This window comes from Alternaria alternata (assembly GCF_001642055.1).
Source record: "Alternaria alternata strain SRC1lrK2f unplaced genomic scaffold CC77scaffold_1, whole genome shotgun sequence".
Lineage (NCBI taxonomy): Eukaryota > Fungi > Ascomycota > Dothideomycetes > Pleosporales > Pleosporaceae > Alternaria > Alternaria alternata.
Window position 1 is genome coordinate 1,218,162 of NW_017306190.1, and position 19,845 is coordinate 1,238,006.

General features: G+C 52.4%; 8 protein-coding genes across 8 annotated transcripts; 4 read left to right on the forward strand and 4 right to left on the reverse strand.

The window, feature by feature from the left end:
* Window positions 1-193: 193 nt before the first annotated feature.
* Window positions 194-4,569, forward strand: CC77DRAFT_924255 (hypothetical protein; the record flags this gene model as incomplete). Its single annotated transcript, XM_018533798.1, has 6 exons — window positions 194-311; window positions 356-2,160; window positions 2,223-2,555; window positions 2,604-3,221; window positions 3,375-3,447; window positions 3,497-4,569. The coding sequence occupies 6 exons, from the start codon at window positions 194-196 to the stop codon at window positions 4,567-4,569; spliced, it is 4,020 nt and encodes a 1,339-aa protein (XP_018391552.1).
* Window positions 4,570-4,967: 398 nt separating this feature from the next.
* On the forward strand, window positions 4,968-7,217 carry CC77DRAFT_26966 (hypothetical protein). Its single transcript, XM_018530954.1, has 3 exons — window positions 4,968-5,243; window positions 5,325-5,610; window positions 5,701-7,217. The coding sequence occupies exons 2-3, from the start codon at window positions 5,446-5,448 to the stop codon at window positions 6,964-6,966; spliced, it is 1,431 nt and encodes a 476-aa protein (XP_018391553.1). The 5' UTR covers window positions 4,968-5,243; window positions 5,325-5,445; the 3' UTR covers window positions 6,967-7,217.
* Window positions 7,218-7,468: 251 nt separating this feature from the next.
* Window positions 7,469-8,788, reverse strand: CC77DRAFT_1056234 (hypothetical protein; the record flags this gene model as incomplete). Its single annotated transcript, XM_018527892.1, has 2 exons — window positions 7,469-7,707; window positions 7,768-8,788. The coding sequence occupies 2 exons, from the start codon at window positions 8,786-8,788 to the stop codon at window positions 7,469-7,471; spliced, it is 1,260 nt and encodes a 419-aa protein (XP_018391554.1).
* A 1,106-nt stretch (window positions 8,789-9,894) lies between these two features.
* Window positions 9,895-10,644, forward strand: CC77DRAFT_1015459 (hypothetical protein). Its single transcript, XM_018524030.1, has one exon. The coding sequence runs from the start codon at window positions 9,913-9,915 to the stop codon at window positions 10,621-10,623; it is 711 nt and encodes a 236-aa protein (XP_018391555.1). The 5' UTR covers window positions 9,895-9,912; the 3' UTR covers window positions 10,624-10,644.
* A 160-nt stretch (window positions 10,645-10,804) lies between these two features.
* Window positions 10,805-12,704, reverse strand: CC77DRAFT_1015460 (acetate kinase). The gene has a single exon (XM_018524031.1). It carries the CDS (start codon window positions 12,241-12,243, stop codon window positions 10,984-10,986), a length of 1,260 nt encoding a protein of 419 aa, XP_018391556.1. The 5' UTR covers window positions 12,244-12,704; the 3' UTR covers window positions 10,805-10,983.
* An 80-nt stretch (window positions 12,705-12,784) lies between these two features.
* On the forward strand, window positions 12,785-14,140 carry CC77DRAFT_1045876 (NAD(P)-binding protein; the record flags this gene model as incomplete). Its single annotated transcript, XM_018527420.1, has 4 exons — window positions 12,785-13,005; window positions 13,164-13,233; window positions 13,287-13,511; window positions 13,659-14,140. The coding sequence occupies exons 1-4, from the start codon at window positions 12,892-12,894 to the stop codon at window positions 14,138-14,140; spliced, it is 891 nt and encodes a 296-aa protein (XP_018391557.1). The 5' UTR covers window positions 12,785-12,891.
* A 339-nt stretch (window positions 14,141-14,479) lies between these two features.
* CC77DRAFT_27234 (hypothetical protein) lies at window positions 14,480-15,179 on the reverse strand. The gene has a single exon (XM_018530968.1). The coding sequence runs from the start codon at window positions 15,092-15,094 to the stop codon at window positions 14,738-14,740; it is 357 nt and encodes a 118-aa protein (XP_018391558.1). The 5' UTR covers window positions 15,095-15,179; the 3' UTR covers window positions 14,480-14,737.
* On the reverse strand, window positions 15,179-19,684 carry CC77DRAFT_27316 (Poly(A) RNA polymerase cid13). The gene is made up of 4 exons (XM_018530975.1): window positions 18,261-19,684; window positions 18,145-18,216; window positions 17,881-18,099; window positions 15,179-17,833 (listed from the first exon to the last, which is right to left on the reverse strand). Exons 1-4 carry the CDS (start codon window positions 19,246-19,248, stop codon window positions 15,264-15,266), a joined length of 3,849 nt encoding a protein of 1,282 aa, XP_018391559.1. The 5' UTR covers window positions 19,249-19,684; the 3' UTR covers window positions 15,179-15,263.
* Between the last annotated feature and the right edge of the window lie 161 nt (window positions 19,685-19,845).

Genomic DNA, 19,845 nt, shown 5'->3' on the forward strand with positions numbered 1-19,845 from the left:
CCCGCTTTGCTCCCCTCGATTGGCATCTGGCTCATCTTCAGACCGCCAGCCTTTCGTCACTCGAAGCGCTACGGACTTCGTTTTTGCCTGTCGAATTGAAAAAGGAGTATTTGCTCGGAGTCGTCAACGACGTTTGTGAGAAAATCATGTGTATTAGGTAAGGGTCTGGATCGGTGTACTTTCCGTCAGTGCTATGGCTTCAATATGTCGTGCACGGCTGCTATCAGACTTGAGTGCGCAAACAGTCTGTGACAGAGAAGCGACTTCATTGGATGGCAGACTCTGTGCATTCCACTCTCGACAGTGCCATGGTAAGCAAGCTTCGCTCTTCGCCTGTTAATGCTCACATTTGCAGCTCTGTACCTAGGTTACAAAGGGCGAAACGCCGTCCTCGATATACAGGAGTTGCCAGTGTACTTGGCTGGAAAGAAAGCTTCTATCGTTGTTCAAGACTTCAACGATGTCGACAGCGAAGCAACACTACGGGAGTTACACGACTATCTGTTCCGAAGGTACAACTTGCTTGATCGCGTAATTCGAGCACGCAAACTGCATCATAGTCATTTCTTTGCAGTTGATAACGACTATGGCCACGAAAAGTACCTGGACCGACTACAGAATGAGCGATACAACATGGTTAAAGCTCTCGAGAAACTTGGCAAACGTGCTGCGGAAGTCATGTACGAGCAGAAGCAGTGGTTTGGTTGGATTAAACAATGCCAGGAGAAAGAGGCGGAAGAGGCGGAAAGTGAGGGGAGGAAAGTGAAACTGGAATCATTACTCTTCAAACGACACCAAAAAGAGATCGATCGTCATCAACGTGAAAGAAACTCCAAAGAGAACAAGAAGCGTCAAGAACAGTACCTGAATAAGATGTATGCCAAAAGCCTCGCGCAGATGTCAAAGGAAGAGCAAGAGGAATGGGATCCTATCCAAGATGTGTACGGCCATGAAAAGGATAATTACATTGAGCTCATCAAATTCTTTCTGATGCTCAACGTGCAAGAGCATGACGAGCTCCCTGTGCAAGCGGAGCCATCCCAGCTTGACGGCCCAGCGAATTCAAAGCCTGCAGAGAAGGCGCTCTCCAAGAGCGCGAAGAAGAGAGCAAGAAAAGCTAACGCAGAGACAAAGAGGTTAGAAGATCCAACCACACAAGACGATGGGGGCAAGGGCTTCATCGAAATGGAGACTAAGGAGCAGATGCGTGAGAGACTACGGACGCCTGTTCGGTTTGAACGCGTAGCGAGCTACTATGTTCATGGCAGCGAGGGCGCTGTCGAGCCCAGGACGACTCCCATACTTCCTCACGATGAGATCGAGCAGCTATTGGTCGAGATCGGCGAAATTAAGAATCTCCTCTTCTGTAGGCTTCTCTTAGCATCTAGCGCACTGCTACCCATTGCGATCCAGACCAACAGCATAGAGGAATTTTTACAAAAGGACGATGTGACAAGAGAGCATTTACGAGATCTTTGTCTCAAGTTGGAGCGTCCTAGTCTTCAGGATGTGCGAGATGCATGTGCAGACTTCATACGCGAGAGGGATGGCGCTGATGAGCCTGAGGTACCAACAGACTTGGCTGAACACCCTTTCCACAACGATGTTACGGACGACATCATGCTACAAATGCATAACAACAGTGGTCAACGTTCTGTCCTCATGAACCGATACCGCACCAAACACGAAAGAGCGACAAAGAAGAAATCACAACAGCGGCCGCCCGAGTCGGAACAAAATGGCCTTGTAGACTTTGGTAACACTTCTGGTGAGAACACATTCACTCAGAAGCGAGTCAAGATCAGGGTTTGCGGTCGTGACATGTACAACTACCGTAGCGAGCAAGCTCTCAACCGCAGCGGCTGGTTCCACTTCTCCATCATCGCCAAAGACTCCAACCTCGCTGATGCCGTCGCCTTGTGTCGCAACTGGGACGAGTTCTTCGAGCTCAACATACTGACCACATATCACTATTTCCTGGCTCCAAAGTGGACAAGATTCACTGGGGATGCCCATCGTCAACAACTCGCGCTTGTTGGGTTCATACCTTACTTTCAAATCGATAATGCCGAGGCTAAAACAAAAAGATCTCAAACTGGCGGTCGTGGGATTGCAGGACGATCACACGAGATCAAAGAATCCCGCAACATCATTTGTGGCGTAAGTTTCTCTGTAAAAACTGCATGAAAGACCTACACTGACTTCGTACACCCATTGCCCAGTACATCAAGCGTAACGATGTCTTCAATCGTCGCTTCATTCAGTACCTGACTATGGAGTCAGGTGAACTACGTGCTTTGATTCGCGATCCAGTAACTGGTTATGTCATAGTGCAGCCACCCGAACAGGAACTCTGGCTAAGCCGTGAGAAGACTGGGATTGGTAGAGCTAGCAAACGCGAATACAATATAACTAGCGAAGTCGGACCTGCCTTTATCGAAAAGGTCGAAGCTAGGAGGTCATGGCAGGTCAATTTCGATGATTACTACGATGTTTACATTTGGGATGCGGCACCCGGTGGAGGCGCTTACGAGCTGCAGCAGAAGATTGAAGAGGTATTCCATGCACAGCTATGTCTATCTGTGGATAGCTAACGAAACTAGGTGTTTGCGCATGCCCTTCAGTTTCGGACAGCCAAAGACATGTTAACCCGGGTTCGCCACATCTTCCAAACTGTGACAGAAGAAGATGATACCGGGCGTATTCGCAGCGTTCATCCAGGGGAGAAGGTACAGACTATGGCTGATGTCCTCGACAAGAATGCGGAGATTGCTAGCAACCAGTCCGTTCCCGAAACACAGAAAGCAGTAGATGACATGGTTAAATTGCGATACGAGTTCACAGAGGCGGATGAAGTAGAGGACGCTATCCTGTTTCCGAAAGACGCGGAAAGCGACATACCCAACCGGTCTCCCCGTTATAAGACCGCCATAGAGAAATTCCAGATGGGAAAGCTCAGAGCCTGGAAGATCAGTTACGATCTCAGTACTGATGAGGAATCATCGGGTTCCGATTCTGATTCTAATCCTGATTCTGAATCTGAATCTGAGTCTGAATCGAACGAAAACGAAGACGAAGACGACGCCAGTATGGAAGAGAATGCACAATTACAAACGGACTTGAGTCCCAGGCGCGCTCCAGGTCGAGCTTTGAAAGGAGATTTTCATAAACACTTGTTCGAGGCAGATCAACAAGCACACAAGCAAAGATCTGGTCCTTTGGTCCCACAATATGAGTGGGTGGCTAAGACAAAAGACCCACACTATTTCTTACCTCTAGTACACGATCCCGAGCATGCACGCATGGTAACGGCCGGACTCGAGGTTCCTCCTGCAGATTTCATGTATACGCTAAGGACTGCTCTTCGCCGTCAGCGAGTATATCTTAACAAGGCGTATGATGTTGGGGAGATGATTGAAAGTCATTCCCAACGGTCAAGTGATAGAGGTAGCTTAATCGTCTCCGGTGTTGACAGTAACTGACGATTGCATTTTAGTCGCGAAGGAGTGTTGTCATCTGGGGGACTTGGAACCTGGCGGTCTTAGCAGGTATAACGAGTACCAGTCTATGGTAGCGTCCATGGACGATTTCGTCATGAGCGCTATCAACCCAGGTCCGTTCGAGCTCTGCAAGTTTATGGGGATGGCACCTCTCTTCCGCAAAGAACGTCGAAACGTTGACGATGCTTTCCAAGCCTATGCTGCCATCGCCATGTTCTATGAAACAAAAGACTTTGTCGCTTCTGAATATGGCACACCATTCAGGTCGTCCCTACTATTTGACCAAGAAGAAAGAGCCAAGCGGATTCCAGACCGGAGAACGCATCATAGCAACATGTATATGCCAGCGAAGCTTTGGGCCGATCGGGACAAGCTTCTGAAAGACAACAATCGAGGGGCTCTTGAGTTTGTAGAGGACATTTACCCAATGGAATGGCGCAAAGCGATACGTTCCGTGATCATTCCTTTGTTCAAAGCGGGCGTCATTCGACTTTCGTATCACCCGCGGGTCAGTGGTGTTGTAACAGCCGCGGCCGAACCCGGCCGCCCGCTCGACCTCTACATTGATTGCCGGCACCAGAACCATTCAACGAAAATGATCGGGGAAATGGTAGACCCGACACCCTTGGACCGCGATTACATGGTCAAGACGGCAAAACAATTTCGAGCTCAACACGCTTCAGCAAGGTTTTCAGCGCTGCGTATGTGGTCTGCTCCGCACTTCTACCCAATGAACGCCAGGGAGGGAGACAGGTTCTTGGACGACAGAGGCAGATTCTGGGAATGGAAGTACATTCCCAAGGATATGCCAATGAGCGAATGGAGCATACACAAATCAATGACTATGACGCTGGGTCATTACGAAGACATCTGGAAAGGTCAAGTGGTAGTTGCCCGAGATCTGTTCCTGGTGATGGGTAAGAATGCAGACGATTGTCGGAGATTAAGTGAAGGTGTCACGTGGGCCATCCAGAAGAAGCCCAGCCGGTGCGAGATAGACTTTTGGCGAAGCTTTGTTAATGTGGATGCCGACTTCTTGGAAGGATTGCATCCTACATGGCTTTCGTAGCGAAGTGTGGAGGCCTTGGGAGATTGTTGTGGGGGCTGTGGTGGCTGTGGTAGGCTAGAGAGCAAGCTCAGCAGCGTGGGCACGTGTCGAGGGTGAGACGCAGACGTTGGATTAGCCTATGTCTGCTTATATACTTGTTTGGGTCCCACAGCATGTCAACTGCAGGATCGCGGGCTGCTTGGCGGCTGACCGATGACGAGCAGTTCGAGGGAGCGATGGTGGTGTGGTGGCAGTTGCAGCAGAAGCAGGCGTGGACGCGTGGTGTGGCAGTAGGGCGGCTGGTGGTGGGATAGCAGGTCGACGCGAACCCTTCTAGAACCGTTGATCTCTGCAACGCCTGAGAAGCCCCCACCGCGGCCTGGCCGAGTTAGGCAAGGCGTGTATCCGAAGAGCAGCCGGATAGAAACCGTCAGATCACAACCTTGAGCGTGCCCCTCTGACCAGCGGAGGCAGAGATTTTGCAATCACCGTCCTGACGCCTCTCGAGCACGCGATTGTGCTTGCCGCGCCCGTTGCCCGCGTGAGAAGCTGCAAAGGCTGCAGTTGCAGTCTCGTTGGCTCGGTGAGATTGACTCTGGTACAGCGCAGCGCGGAAGCCACAGCAAAGCCGTCCTGTGACCTCGACGCCGGCCAATCGCCCGTCAGCCTCCGAATGCGTCACTCCCCGATACCAGGTACGCGACGGGCAATCCGACCATCGCAGCCTGTGCTGCATATAACCGCCCGCCATGAGTGCGACGACTGACGCTGCTCAGGTGCCGCCAAGTATCTTTTTCCGCCATATATAACCACCTGAAGGCCGCAGAGGCCTGCTCCGGCCCTCGCCCAAAGCGGAATCATCCGGCCGATCAGAAGACTCACATTCCAGCGCAGTCCATGCTTCTTCACGCCGACCCGAGCCTGGCCGAGGTCCCAGGCTTCAGAAAAGAGCAATTGGACGCCTTGGCCCGCAGCGTCGAGCTGAGGAGGCAGCAGCTCGAGGACGACATCAACGACTACATAAAGGCCAAGCAGGACGAGCTGCGCAGATATGGCGACGAGGTAGGATTCTGCGCCCGCTGCATCGACTCTTGTGCGAGACTGATTTGGGCCTAGCTTGTAGACCGGTACCGCTCAATGGCATGCGACCAGCAATCCGCCTCTGCAGAACAAACCATTACCAGTAATGCTCAAAGCATTGCGTCACCGCTCGACCCAGAGCCCGAAGAGAGGATCAAGCAGAAGAAGCACACCAGAGTCCACAAGCGGGAGAAGGAGCTCTATGGCCTAGTTACGCCTGTCTTCCTTCCCTTGCTCGACGCACGCGACACGTCGCCGGAAAAGAAGAAGAAGAAGCCCAAGACTGAAGTCGCGCACGGCGCAAACACCACGCCCAAATCAGCCCAGCCAGGAGCGTCAAGAGATGCTGAGCAGAGCAAAGACGGCCGGAAGTCTAGCAAGGACAATACGAACATGGAATGCGCTGCCCCGGAGGAGCCAGCCAAGGAGAATCACCCAGCCGAGACAGTCAAAAAGGCCAAGCGCACCACCATGAAGAAGTCTGCGCTGCGACACAAGGACAAGCCTCGATCGCAGCGGAAGCGAGTCAGTCTGGTCATTGACGGCCAAACCGTCCTGCCCGCAGATACCGTCGAGGAACCACCCCTCACATCGCCCAGCAGCGAAGCAACGTCCGCCTCAAACTCAACGGCATCGCTCGACGACATGATAGATCCGCGACTCACCACCCCAGAGCCACCAGTCTACCTCGAACACCGCGACGCCGTACATCACAGCCTGCCCCTTCCCATGACCAACGCTATCAACTCGGCTGCAAAACCCCTGTCCGAAGCACCAAATACCATATCCATTGCCGCCGAACACTCTCCACCGCTCACCTCCCCACGCTCCCCCAGCATACCTTTCGGCTCTGCCCAAACCGCAACGCGCACGTTTCTCGACCCGTCCCCCTCACTCCCTTTACAAGCCGTGCATTCTATCCCCGAAACTGCTGGTCCAGATCCTATCTATTCGACCGCCGCCGCTACAAGCGCCGAACTTGAAATCGACGACCTCGCAGACGACGACACCAACTTCGATACCTACGTCGGCGGGTTACATGGTAGTGGTGTAGATGACGTGGACCAGGCGGGGAGCTATGGCTACCCCAGTAGTCTGGGCGCCAGCTACATGGAGAGCTATATGCAGAATCGGCCATTGAGCGTGAGGATGCAGGCTGCGAATAAAGCAGGGTTGGGTGAAGAAGAAAAGAGGAAGTTGCTCGAGGAGAAAGATGAAGACGAGGCTGCAGAAGATGACGACTTGGATGATGATTTCAAGCATAGTGGGAGTTTGAGGAACAACAAGGCGGTGGATACGGGTGATGATAACTTCATGGGAGATATGGATGATTTTTGAGATTCGTTATGGGTCAGGGAATTGAAATTGGAGTTGGATACTGGATCATCGACTCCAAATCGCTCTCAATGAGTCATCTTGGATATAGATGATCACTGGAGCAGAGACGCTGGGCATGGCGGAAGCTTTCAGGCTCATTACGCTACAACGACGATTAGACCACGACTACTCGATGTGCACGAGCAATCAAATTCGCATATGAACATTGATCATATGTCAGAAATTTGTAGGTCTACAGAGACTCAGCACATCACGACGACAATAGGACGAACGATCAGACACGTTTCGACCGAGCTTTGGATACCGCATACAGGAATGCTTATAGCTTTCTTTTGTTAAGAAACTCTGTATATATGGGCGGCCTTTTTTTCTCTTATCATTACGCGGTTCTGGATTATTAGATACTGAAGATTTCTTGTATATCATGCCACATGACCTTCAAATATTAAACCTCGACCCGACCCAACCCACATTCTCCTCTATCGAATGGTAATCGTACATGTCAGTCTCTTTGGCTAACCTGCTGAACGCGATTCACTACCCGATCCAGCAGACTCACCATTTCGTCGCTCACAAATCTGGGGTCGTCCTGCTGGATAAAGTGGCCACACCGGACAGCTGTTATGGGACCGATAGCCTTGCCTTCATCTGTGATTTGGCAGAGACCTTCATTGTAGCGGCGCCAAGCGGGGTTGGCATAGGTCATAGTGAGCACCTTTGGAGTCTTCATTGTGCCCGTGTCTATTTGCCGAGTTAGTCTCTGAAGTCCAAGAGTCGACTTGGAAAGAGACATGTACGTACACGACTGCTCAGCAAAGGTCTCCCAGTCATGACCCACGACTGTGAGATACGGACCTCTGCCCAGGTAGCCTTCGAGCTTCGGTGCATCCGCGTACGGTAATAATTGCGGGAGATTTCTTCTTGATAAGCCCTCTTGACTGGGGACATCGGGATGGAACATTCTTCTATATTTTTCTCTTGTCGAGCGTACTTCATCCTCAGTTACGCCTTCGGGTAGTGTGTGTGGATTGAAGTCTGGCGCATCTGGGTTCGGCCATATATCTTGGTAGTCTGAGTTGGCCATGATGCTGTCTAGAAACAATAAGCCAGACACAGTCCCTGGGTAGCACTGGGCGAAAAGTCTTGCAAGTGCGCATCCGATGCTATTGCAGACGAAGATGAGACATGGATAGTGGGTGGGTTTATTGATGTCAAGGTGATCCCTCCATATTTGAAGTGTGAATTGCTTGAGTGCTTTGACTGCAGATATTGCGTCATGTCCGTGCGATGGTGGTGGATGCTCGTCGTCTGGATCGGGATCTGAGTCTCCTTGGCCGTATCTATCGTAACTCAATAGAGCAGGATACGGTAGACGTCCAGCTATCCGTTTCTCTAAGAAACTGCGCATTGCCGGATCCCACGAACTTCTTGGCATCATGAGTCCGTTTAGGAAGACGATCAGCGTTTGTGAGAATGGGTTTGGGTGACCCCCGTGGGGCTTGGATGCAGGGTAGTACGTGTAGTGTATTTGGGCACCAGGCTTGTTGTCGAGCGCCAGTGAAGACACCTCGGCGTCGGGAAAGGGTGGTGTGTCATCTTCAGATGAGTTCATGCTTCCAGGAAATGGAATCGCATAGCTGCGATTGTTCATGGATTCATGTTTCCTGGCCGCCTTGGTAGGGTCTGTCTGCGCCGACTTGGTACGTGGAGAATTAGCCTTGTTCATGGTGACGGGCTTCTCCTTTGCTGGCAGACCCTCTCTTTCTTGCTTGGTCAGGCCCGAATATTTGAGTTGTGGAGAGATATAGGGAAAGGCTTCCATGATCTGGCGCAGTGGGGACCTTTGTTAGACAGGCAGCGATTACTAGTCTTCCAGATTGAGAAGGGGCGATCTGCAATCTGGAGCGGAAGACGTCGGAATGGGGTATGTTGGGGGAATGAAGAGGGCTAGAAGATTCAGGAACGTATATGCAGCTTATGCGTCCTTGAAGGTTAATTCGAGTGTGTACTCGAAGCTGCGAGCGCGTTACCCCTCTTCACAACCAAGGCGGGAGAGGATGGCAGGTGCTAGGTCTCGACCGGAACCAGGCCTATGCTGCCAATGAGCTCTCACGTGTGTAGGCGTATTGCACGCCGCCAAGGGCAGCGATGTTCAAAGTGGTTACCAGGTCGACGGAAATGGAGAGCACGCGGTGTTTCTCGAGACGATGATGTCGCGAGATGACGCCGGTCAGGGCCAGGCGCTTCATGGCGGCCAAGAGGGGCTTCTCATCATGACACGCCGATCCACACCCCAAGCGCGACGGCGGGTGGCTTGAAGGATTCTGCAGGCCTAATGAAGCGTGAAACCAGAAGCGAGGGCAGCAACATCAAGAAAACAAAAAACATGGCGTCTAGCTGGACTGTGCAGTCGGGAATGATGGCGCTGGGGGGATGTGTGGCCGGGGATGATGGTGGGGGCGGACGTGGGCAGCCAGGAACCCTCGTGGCTCCGCGGCTATGACGTGTGACGTGTTTGTGGTGATGCAGGTCGCTGCTTCGCTTTCACCGCACCCGCGTTCTGCGTTGTTTGTTGCACTTGTATCCACCCGCTAGACTCGTGCCCTTCATATGAGAGCAACTTACCCGCGCCGCCTTTGCCAGTCCCTCTCTCTCCCCCACCGCAGTCTTACGTCCTCGACTCCCACACACGCATTGCATTGACCGTCGCCGCCCGGTATCCTTCGCTGTAGCATCATCCTACTCCCCCGGCATACATTCACCACGCGACACTCTGCCCTCGATCCCGAAGCCACGGCGCACTTTGTCTTCCCGCAGCCTGCATTAGGTGCGTGTGCTGCCTCTAGAAGGCGTGGAAGTCGACTAACCGCCTTCTAGCGTTGATGCAACTTCATGATGCCATACGCCGACGCTGAGACGCAGACTGTCTGGGCTGGCCTCACCAGGATGGATGTTCGTCCTGACATCCTCTTCACTGCCCCCGACACGACTACTCCGCCCGCCGAGATGATAACAGACAAGCTACAGGGCCTGGACAATGTCATCACCGGCGCCCAGCTGGGTACCCTCGATCCCAACAGCTCCTCGTTCCAGACCCTGCTTGCAAGACGACACAAGCGCCCTGACATGCCCACGCGCATCTCCCTGCCCACGTCCGATCTTGACGACGAAGTCTTCCCATCCCCTCCTCCGACCCATGCTCTGCTCTCCCCGCTACCCGAAGCCAATAAGCGCTTCGCCGGTCACACCCCGTTGATTCCACGCGCCCTGTCTCCGGTCCAGGACGAGCAACCCACGGTTCAAGAGCCGCCTGCTCACGAGGAAGAAGCACGGTTCGGTACACCACCAGAAGATCAGCCCTTGATAGGTCCGCTCATGCTACCAACCAATCCCGTCGATGGCGCTAGTGACCACATAGCACTGGACGTGCTCGATGATGTGCTCGAGAAGGTTGCCAAGGACCAGGACAGGTTCAGCAAACTAAAAGATGCCCCCGAACCCGCCGCTCCCCCGGCCACTGCAGACAATGCTGAAGAAGGCTTGCCACTGAGTCGCAAGGGATCTGCCGAATCTCGCAATTCATGCGCCACCGAAGTCGACGGAGTCAGGCTCAAGAGTCCTCCGCTCAATTTTGGAGTACCCATTGGACAAGTATAGACTACGTCGCAATCACAGTCCCGAAAAGGGAGTTCTTCAGAGCCCGGGGCAACTGCCCCGTCACCTCATAAGAGCAGCCTGGCTCAGACTCCGAGGGACATTTCCCCAGAGTTTGGCTTCATCTAGTGCATTCAAAGGGCGTTTTAGAACGGATTGGGTTGGATCATGACATGGCGTTTGAATTTCACCAAAGACATTACATCACCCGGGAGCGATACCCAATGACATGCACTCATGCAGTGCATCGTGGTATTCACCGCAGGCCATAGACTACCGGCCTAGCGTCAAAAATAGAAGAATACCATTACAATCTCTTACCAACGCGTGCTTTCATGTCTCGTTAAGCATCAAACTACTTAATCACTTCTTCCCCACAAACCTATCTTTATCCTCCAGGATTCCCCGTGCCATCTCCAATTGCTCGTCTGTCTGGACGACCAACGTTTTGTACCTCGCATCCCCGGCACTAATGTCGGTAACCACATCCTCAACCTGCTTCGCATTCTTGTCTTCATCAATCTTGAAACCCAAACACCTAACTCCTTGGACGACAGCCTGTCTCAGCTTTCCTCCCTTTTCACCAATACCCCCCGCGAAAACAAGAGCATCGACCTTACCATCCAACTTGGTAAAGTAGGGAGCCACATAGTTCAGAATACGGTCGACGAAGATGTCAAACGCCAATTTATCCTCCTTTCTCTCGGAAGAGCTGATTTGCCCAAAATCAGTAGTCCCGGTCAGACTCTTCCAGCCACTATTCTTGTTCAAGATCTCTTCAGCCTGCGTAATGTGCAGTTTCTCGCTAGAACTATGCGAGGGTTTTCCTGCGCTGTGTGTATAGTGGAACATGAGAGATGGATCGATGGAGCCAGAGCGTGTGGCACCTGGTAAACCTGCGAGGGGGGTTAGACCCATGGTCGTATCGAGCGACTTGCCGCCCTTGATACAGCATGCGGAAGCACCGGAGCCTAGATGTAGAGCGATGATATTGATCTGATCGAGCGGCTTGTTCAGGTGCTTTGATACGGCGTTTGCGATGAACGAGTAGCTTATGCCATGGAAACCGTATTTGCGTAGTTTGTTTTTCTGTGCGACCGTTTGGTCGATTGGATAGGTGCATATGTACTCTGGCAGTGTGTTGTGGTACGAGGAGTCGAAATAAGCGATGTTCTTTGCGTGTGGCAGGATGTCTGCTACGGCTCGAACGATGGTGAGCGCAGGCGCGTTGTGCAGGGGGGCTAGATCCGAAAGCTCTTCTATGTGGTGGTATGTTTCCTTATCGATGACCTGGCTTCTGGGGTAGTCACCGCCATGAACGACGCGATGGCACGTGAAGCGGATGTCTTCTTTGTGGTTGAGTTCAGGAAGGCCTTCATCGTTGGTCAGGTGATCTAGGATGTAGCGGAATCCGTCTTCTTGTGAGGTAACATTCTCTAGCTCCTTTCCCTTGATCTTCTCGTCTCCACGCTCATACTTGAGCTTTGCAGGCGGCGCAGTTAGGCCTTCGATAGTTGCTTCAGCAAGTTGTTTCGGTACCGAGGCGCCATCCTCCGGGGTTTTGTAGACGGAGATCTTAACGCTAGAGGATCCTGCGTTGATCGAGAGGATGATCTCAGGCATGGTTGCGACTCGTGGGGATGGTTGTCAGGGGATCTGGCCAAGATATCTCTGCTCTGATGGATGCTAAATGTACCAACTCAAGTTTCAATGCTTGTCCGGATGTCCAGCCCAGCTAGGTAGTTTCGATGTGGAGTAACAATGACGTCGTCAGAAACCTGACGGGAAGCTTGAGAAGTAACAACTCTTTGGAACAGATTCGGGAGTACAAAGTGGTTACTGTAGTCAGTTTCTTGTGCTATATATATATGTTCAGTAGATGTCATGAGTTTCAGCTTCCACGTGTAGGTAACATCAGGCTCGAACGATCGGAAGTCGCGGAGCTCCAGACCCAACATTTTCTTTTCTTCGTTGAAACTTGTGCATCTACGTCCTCGTCATGCATGCGTTAGTCTTCTTTTAACCTCCTCTGATGGGTCAACATTCTGTCACGGCTTCCCGTGACTGCGTGTGTGTATCTCGCGATGTGCCAGTATGCGAGCTCAAGTGAGCAGATGATATGACGTCACTATCATCGACCCTCCCGAGGTCCCAGCCTATGTAAACAACTCTCAACATCTCTAGCCTAGCTATAGAGTATTTTTGGTGGTGGAAGAAGCCAAAACATATGCTCGTATATTAATTGGGCTTTAATTTCTGAGGGGCAAACATATGATTGACGCTCCTGAGGCTAGCTTGACACAAACATCGCAGGCATACTTTCTAGAAGTAATCTCAAATGCTACACTCACAGTCATCATGTCAAACGCACCAAACAAACAGAGAGTATGTTGGATATGCTTTCGATTAGGTCTAAAGTCTCTGGCACAACCCCGCATCCTCTATGTGCCTCCCGACTGCGGGGAAGCTTAAAATGACCTACAAATCGCATATATGAACAGCATGCTAATCTTGCACCTACATACGCTCCTATTCTCTCACAGTCAACTAATAATCATAAAGAAGAGCTACATAGGAATATGGGTGATCAGCCCAAGACGGCATACATAACAGGTACTCCATGCTGCTCCACCTTAAATCTAACAGATCTTAACCAACGTTCACAGGTGGCGCAAGTGGCATAGGTCTCGCCCTATCAACCCACCTCCTATTCAAGAACTACAAAGTGTTCATAGCCGACCGCAACACGGCTGGCGCTACACACCTCGCCGACCAGCACAACACGCCTAACAACACCGTCCTCTACTATGCTACCTGCGACACGTCAAGTTGGGAATCTCAGCTCTCTGTCTTTCAAGCCGCACTCAAAGCTCTCGGTGGACGCATCTCCTGTATGTTCCCTATTGCAGGCATCGGCGAGAAGAAATGGCTTCCCTTTCCTTCTGAGAGCTGCAAGCAGCCCACCGATTCATTTACGAAACCCGATCTCTCAGTTATCGATGTAGATCTCACTGGCGTTCTCTATACCATTGCGTTAGCGATACAGCATTTCCGACGTCAGGATCTTGTTGTTTGGGGGGATAGGGGATCCGAAGACTCGTATCTCCTGCGCGGCACAATTGGTCTGGTAGCAAGTGTATGTGGGTTTTACTGTGTACCCAGTCTACCCATATATACAGCAGCAAAACACGCTTTGATCGGCTTAACGCGATCTTACGGCGCATTGCTCTGGGAAGAGGGTATCGCTGTCAATGCTGTGGCGCCGAATGTTGTCAGGACGGGGATTAGTGCGGAGGAATTCTATCATAGTCTGGAGAAGGAGAGTTTGTTAACACCGATGGATGTGTTGATGGAAGCTTTTGATGTCATGTTGGCGAGAGCAAAGAGTGCAGTAGTGTATGAATGTGGTGCGAAGGGTTGGACAGTGAGGGAAGGTGCAGAATATTTGGATGAGGAGAGTGGGAGATGTTGTGACTTGCTCAAGGAAAGAGGAAGGAAATTGCATTATGGGTTGGAGTAACGAAGCAATCCTGTATTTTTGAAGTCTTCTTTGCCTCTTACCATATTCTCTCATACACTTCAATTGTGCTTTGTTCCATGTCTACGAACTCGCTTTTCCCGCTGCCCGTCATAGCATGATAGTATGCTGAGAAATACAACTAACATAGCGAGGCAAGGCACCATGATAGAGTGGACAAGGAGTTCTGCGTAAGTGTATTGTCGCATCGTCGTGCTGTGTGCGGATGAAGCGTTGGGTAAATTCAACCTGTTTGTTGGAAGTCACGTAATTTTGAGGTTGTGGGACTTAGATGAGGGCGTATCAAAGCTACATAGGCCGGGGGAAAGCATCAAGTGTGAAGAGGCAGTCACTGATCATCGCTCCCCATCATGCAAATGAAGTGTAGACGCACGCTACAGCAAACATCGTCACGAGCCAATGTGATTCCTACACACCGTCATTCAAAGAATCTTGACAATGACTTTTAACAATTTCTCATTCCTCTATCTCGTCCCAGAGAGCCCGAACCTCGTACAAATCGACAGGCACGTTCGCTCATCTTTTATCTATACATGCCTCAATACTTTCCATGTCCGTGTTCGCAACCAGTAATAAACATCAAAATGAGCCAGCCCATGACAGAGTTCCGCAGCCTGCGACCCAAGAGAGACCAGAGAAAACAATGCTGTTGTGTACCGAGATGTTTGTGAACCGAAAGACCGCACCCCGGAAGAAAACAATAGAGAAATTAAACTCCAAGATGATGCGATAACATGCATGTCGCGCGTAGCAAAACAATAACGCCGACCAAGTGAAAGAAACACAAAGCGCTCTGCGCGAGCGCGTGATTCGCGCCGCCGAGTGTAACAGCAGAGTCAACGACATATTGTCGATGTGTGTGACGTCCGACGGGTGATTTCCCTTCTTTTTCTCTCTTTTCAGTGGCATCTCACCGTTTCTGTCTCGTGATGGCATCGTATGAATTGGCCTGCCCCACCAGTTGGAATCCGGCGTGCAAATGGGCCCCAGGCTGCTCAACTTCAAAATGCAATTTTGTGACGTGTCTCCGCTATTCAAAAGCGAACCAAGCGAGCGACCGAATAGCGATCTCTGTAGTTTTCAAATCGACGGCAACGACAAATATCTAGCCACCCTTGCGATCAGCGGCATTAACGGGCAATGGCTCACCCATTGACTTCTGGTCTGGAGCTCTCGGCTTCTTGTTCTTCCCCTTCTTACGAGGAGGCTGCTGTTGCCAAGAATTGGGACTACTGCCTGTCGCGCTCGGCTTGTTCGTCCTCTCATTGTTCGTGTTGTTCTTTTGCTGTTGACCATTACGATTTTCTTTGGCGTTACCATTCGATCCACCTGTAAGCGATGCGCGACGATGTTGTTGGTTGCTTGGCTTCACCTGCGACTTGTGACTATTGTTACCATTGACGAGCTTGTTAAGATCTGCAGATCTGCCGGCAGTAGGCGAAGGCGTGCGCGTCTCGAACACAGGCGATAGCAGTGGAATCGTCGCAGATTTGATCTCTTGAGGATGTGCTCGCTGCACATTTGAAGTTTCCAGAGGAGGTAGGCCGTTATTGTACGCTGGTGCGCCCCACTGATGGGGAACCGAGCGAGTTGGTGAAATATCATCGCTTCGGTCGCTTTGGTGACCGTTAGTGGCATCGTAGTTTACCCAGCCATCCCCGAATGTAGGAAATGCTTGCTGGCCCTCGCTTGGCACGCGCGTCAAGCCATTTGTCTCCACTGGTGGGGCACTGTTCATTGAGCCATTCACAATGGGGGGACCCATGTTTTGCACTGCTTTTTGTCTTTCCATCTCCTGAAGAACCAACTGCTGCCGCGCTTGGAGCTGCTGGATCTGATGGATAGCCTGATCATTGGCGTATGCCCCAAGTGAAACTTGAGGTGGCATCTCTTGCGGTACAGTCTCTACCGTATCACTTCTAGGACGAGGTTGGCTTGGAAACGAGCCATTAACAATGACTGGACCGTTGTCGACAGGTGGACGGACAGAGTCAATGCGTGACTTGCGCTGTTCAGTAGGTGGCACATCATTCGGCTGAGTAACACTTGTAGAGTAACTACGCATATGCCCAAGTGGCGAAGGAGATCGCGTCACTCGTCGTAAAGCAGTGTTCAGAAGAGGCTGGGTGATCTCTGGCGAGACGCGTCGACGACGCTGAGCCAGTTCGCTAAAGGATGGAATCGATCCAACAGCGTATTCTTGTAGCGGGCGTGCCTGCGGTTGTTCTGCAACGTAGTAGCCAACATATTCCTTGGGCGAACTGTTGTCAGAAGATAGACCCGACTCTGGCTGGGACGTGTTGGGCTTCACCGGGATATCCGACGTCATCTGTGGTCGCAAAGGATCTTTCGATGATCGTGCGATTGGATAACCAGCAAATTGTGCAGGATCAACGAGCTGAGGTACAGGTGGGTATCCCACAATGACAGGCTGTTGTCCCGCACTGCGAGGAGGCTGTGAGTGCGAACGAAGAGAGCTTGTTTCGCTTGCATTGGATGCGCGATGCACTCCATGTACGCCGGGTGTACTGCTGCTCAAAGAAGGAGACGAAGGGTTGGTTCGTGATCCATCTTGTGAGCCGTTGGGATCAGACTGAGGCGAAGTGAAGAAGCCAGGGTAGTGATATAGAAAGCCTTGAGGAAGCGAGTTTGGAGGTATTCCACGTTCAGCCAAACGAGGGCTCTGTCGACCGTTGATGTATGGTGACTTTTGCGGCGACCCATTTGTACTGTTGGACGCCCTACCTTGCGCCTGTGCCTGGGCAACGGCGTGGGCATGCATCTGCGCGGCCCGTACTTGATGTGCTTGCTGAGCGTGTTGTTGAGCAGCCAACTGCGCACGTAGAGAGTTCGACTGCATCTCCAGCATTTGGTATTGCTGATACAGCTGGTCGTGTAGCTGATCGTGGATGCCTCTTGGGAAGCTGAAATACTCCGGGCCAGCGCTCGCTGGGATCGGCGGGCTATGTAGGAAGGGTGGTCGACCCTGACCGTAGTTGGAGCTACCGGAAGATCGCCTGCTACCTCCATGCTGACCCTTCAGGTTAAAGCCTCCTCTGCCTCCACGCGTATTCGGACCTCCTCGTCCATTCCGGTTTGGTACACTAGAGGTAATAATAGCTTTCTGCGACTGAGGTTTCTTGAAAATCGCGTTCGACTTTTCCTCCGGTGGATAGTCGAATTGCTCGCATGCTTTATCGAGCTGCTGACCGTCTGCAAGGAGGTCGAAAGCGCGACGAATCTCCAGGTGTATACCACGCCAAGCATAATCGTCTGCAGAATTTCCAAGATTACGCTCCGTGTTGAAAGGCTCCTCCACACAGAGGCGATTAACCCCCTCTTTCTGGCCACCGCCAGGATGCCAGCCCTTTTCCTCTCGCGGTATTCGCTTGCCCTGTCGTACCGATATCGTGTCTTTCTCATAATCGATTTCGTGTCCGTAGAGACGAAAGAAATGAAACAGCAAGTGGCCCAGACTTTCTTTGTTCTTGTCTCCATAACCCCTCAGCTTGTCTATATCGTCGGCGAAACTCGATAACGAAGGCTGGCCGGTCGTCTCGTCTAGCGCTCGATCGGGAAGATCATGCAGGGTAGGAAGGACCGGCGGATCCCGTGTCTGGAGAAAGTTGATAATCAGGCATATCCATGTGTACGAGCTGATTGTGCCACCAATACCTGGGCGATGTTAGTCGGGAAGGAGGGTAAGTATGTAGCAGACTGACCAGCATCGTTCAGGATACGCCTCTTTGTCCAGTGCTTGATAATCATGGCGAGCGGTCGAACACGATCGTCGAGCTGTATATAGGTCTTAATCATGCGCGTATTCTCGATTGCGGCGACGTTGTTCACGTTGATGTCGCAGGCGAGTTGCAGCTCAGGGTCCCAGACTTTTACTATCCGGACCTTGGCTGCTGGTATGCATACCACGCGCTCCATGCCATCTAAGGAGGTCAGTCTCAATCAATCTGATTTGTGGTGTTTCATACGTTTGTCCAAAGCCTCGGCTATTGGGTGCATCTCTTCGAGCCTTTTCATGGGCGTCTGTATGCAAATATCGACTGTTTCTGTTAGTGTGGACCTCGAGATGCCGCGTGGCACTTACCATCGCTCTCAGATGTCCATAGCATGTTGCCAGAAGAACCGAATACATGGACCATGATTTTGGTACCAGGAAACTCAGTCTGGAGTATACGCTCCACCTTTCTTATAAAGCGCGCTCGAGTATCTTCGTCTTCCTGTTTCGGCACTAACCGATCGTACAGCTCCCGCATGTCTCCACTCAACTTGTCGTCCTCGTTGGGATCCAAGCTCTTCTTTGGCTCCTCCTTGGCCTTTTCCAGTATCTCGTCTGATTGGTAGGGCATGCGTCTCCGACCTAGCATACCAACATTGGTCTCGAATCTGCACTTGAAGGGGCGCGCGGGTCTCAGCGTAGGCATGGTGCCGTTGGCTTCGGACGAGACGGAGCGTGGCGAATGGCTGCCCAGTCCGCCGTTGGGCGAGGGGGAGCGCGAGCGCGTGCTGTACTTGCGGGCGACCTGCAGGGGCGTCGAGGGAACGGAATTCGAGTGTTGCGAGACGATAGACGGGCGCTGGGCGCGCGTCTGGGCGCCCGCGTCTTCCCGTTTGCTCGACATATTTGGCAGACGGTTTGATGTCATCGTGGGCGCGCTGGTGGGCACGCTACGCTGTGTATCCTTATTCCCATCTGTGTCATCTGTGTGCGCCTGTGCCGTCTTGACGGGAGGCTTCTTGGAGAGGGTGCGGCCTGAGTCCCGCTGGGGAGGCGGGCTCAGCGAGTGGGGAGACACAATTACGGCGGGGAAGGGCGTGTGCGAGGCGGGTTGATGCACTTCGTCGATGCGCGCGAGCTGCAGAAAGGGATGCAGCAGCAGGTACGGCGGCACGTGGGCGTACTGTAGGTGGTGGTGGTGGTGGTGCAGAGGGTGCTGCGGAGGGAGCGGTAGGGGTGAGTAGGCGGGAGAATATAGGGCGGGCGAGGGCACTTTGGTCCGGCGAGGGTCCGAATGAATGGGCTGGGGGTGTTGTATGTAGAGATATTGTGGGTTGTTGTGGCGGCGGTCGCTCATAAACTTTAGTGGGCGCTCGCTGGCTATGGCAATGGCGGTACTCGGGGAGGGGCTGCGGCCGGCGTAGGGCTAGTGCAGAGCGCCTGGGGGAGTCGGCAATGGGGAGATGCTTCCAGAGCAAGTGAAGGCAGTGGGTGGAATGCGTGAAAGCACACGGTGAAGGAGTATCGGGGAATTCGGCGTCGTGAGATGCTGGTGCGTGAACCCCTGCTGTGAGAGCCTGGTCTGCACTCGTCGCTGCTAAATGTCTCCGGCGTCGACTGTGGTTCCGCCCGTCAGCGCTAAACAATGGCTAGAGGCAGTCGGGAATCGAGGCTCTGCGGACAGCGAAAGAAGAGGAACTCGACAGCAAGAGGTTATGTGCGGTTAGTTGCAGTGCAGCGGCATGCATGGGCTCGAGCATTTGGGCCACGCCTAGCAGGTCCTAAGGAGGGATGAACGCACAGGGCTGCCTCTAAGGCGCTTTGGGACGTGTGACTGCGACAGGGGCGCCTTCTCCATGGACAATATAACACGCAATTCAATAGATTCAGCGCTGCAGCATGGCGGGGTGCGGCCGTATTTGCTGCACCTGGCTTCCTCGAGCCCAGCGGACAA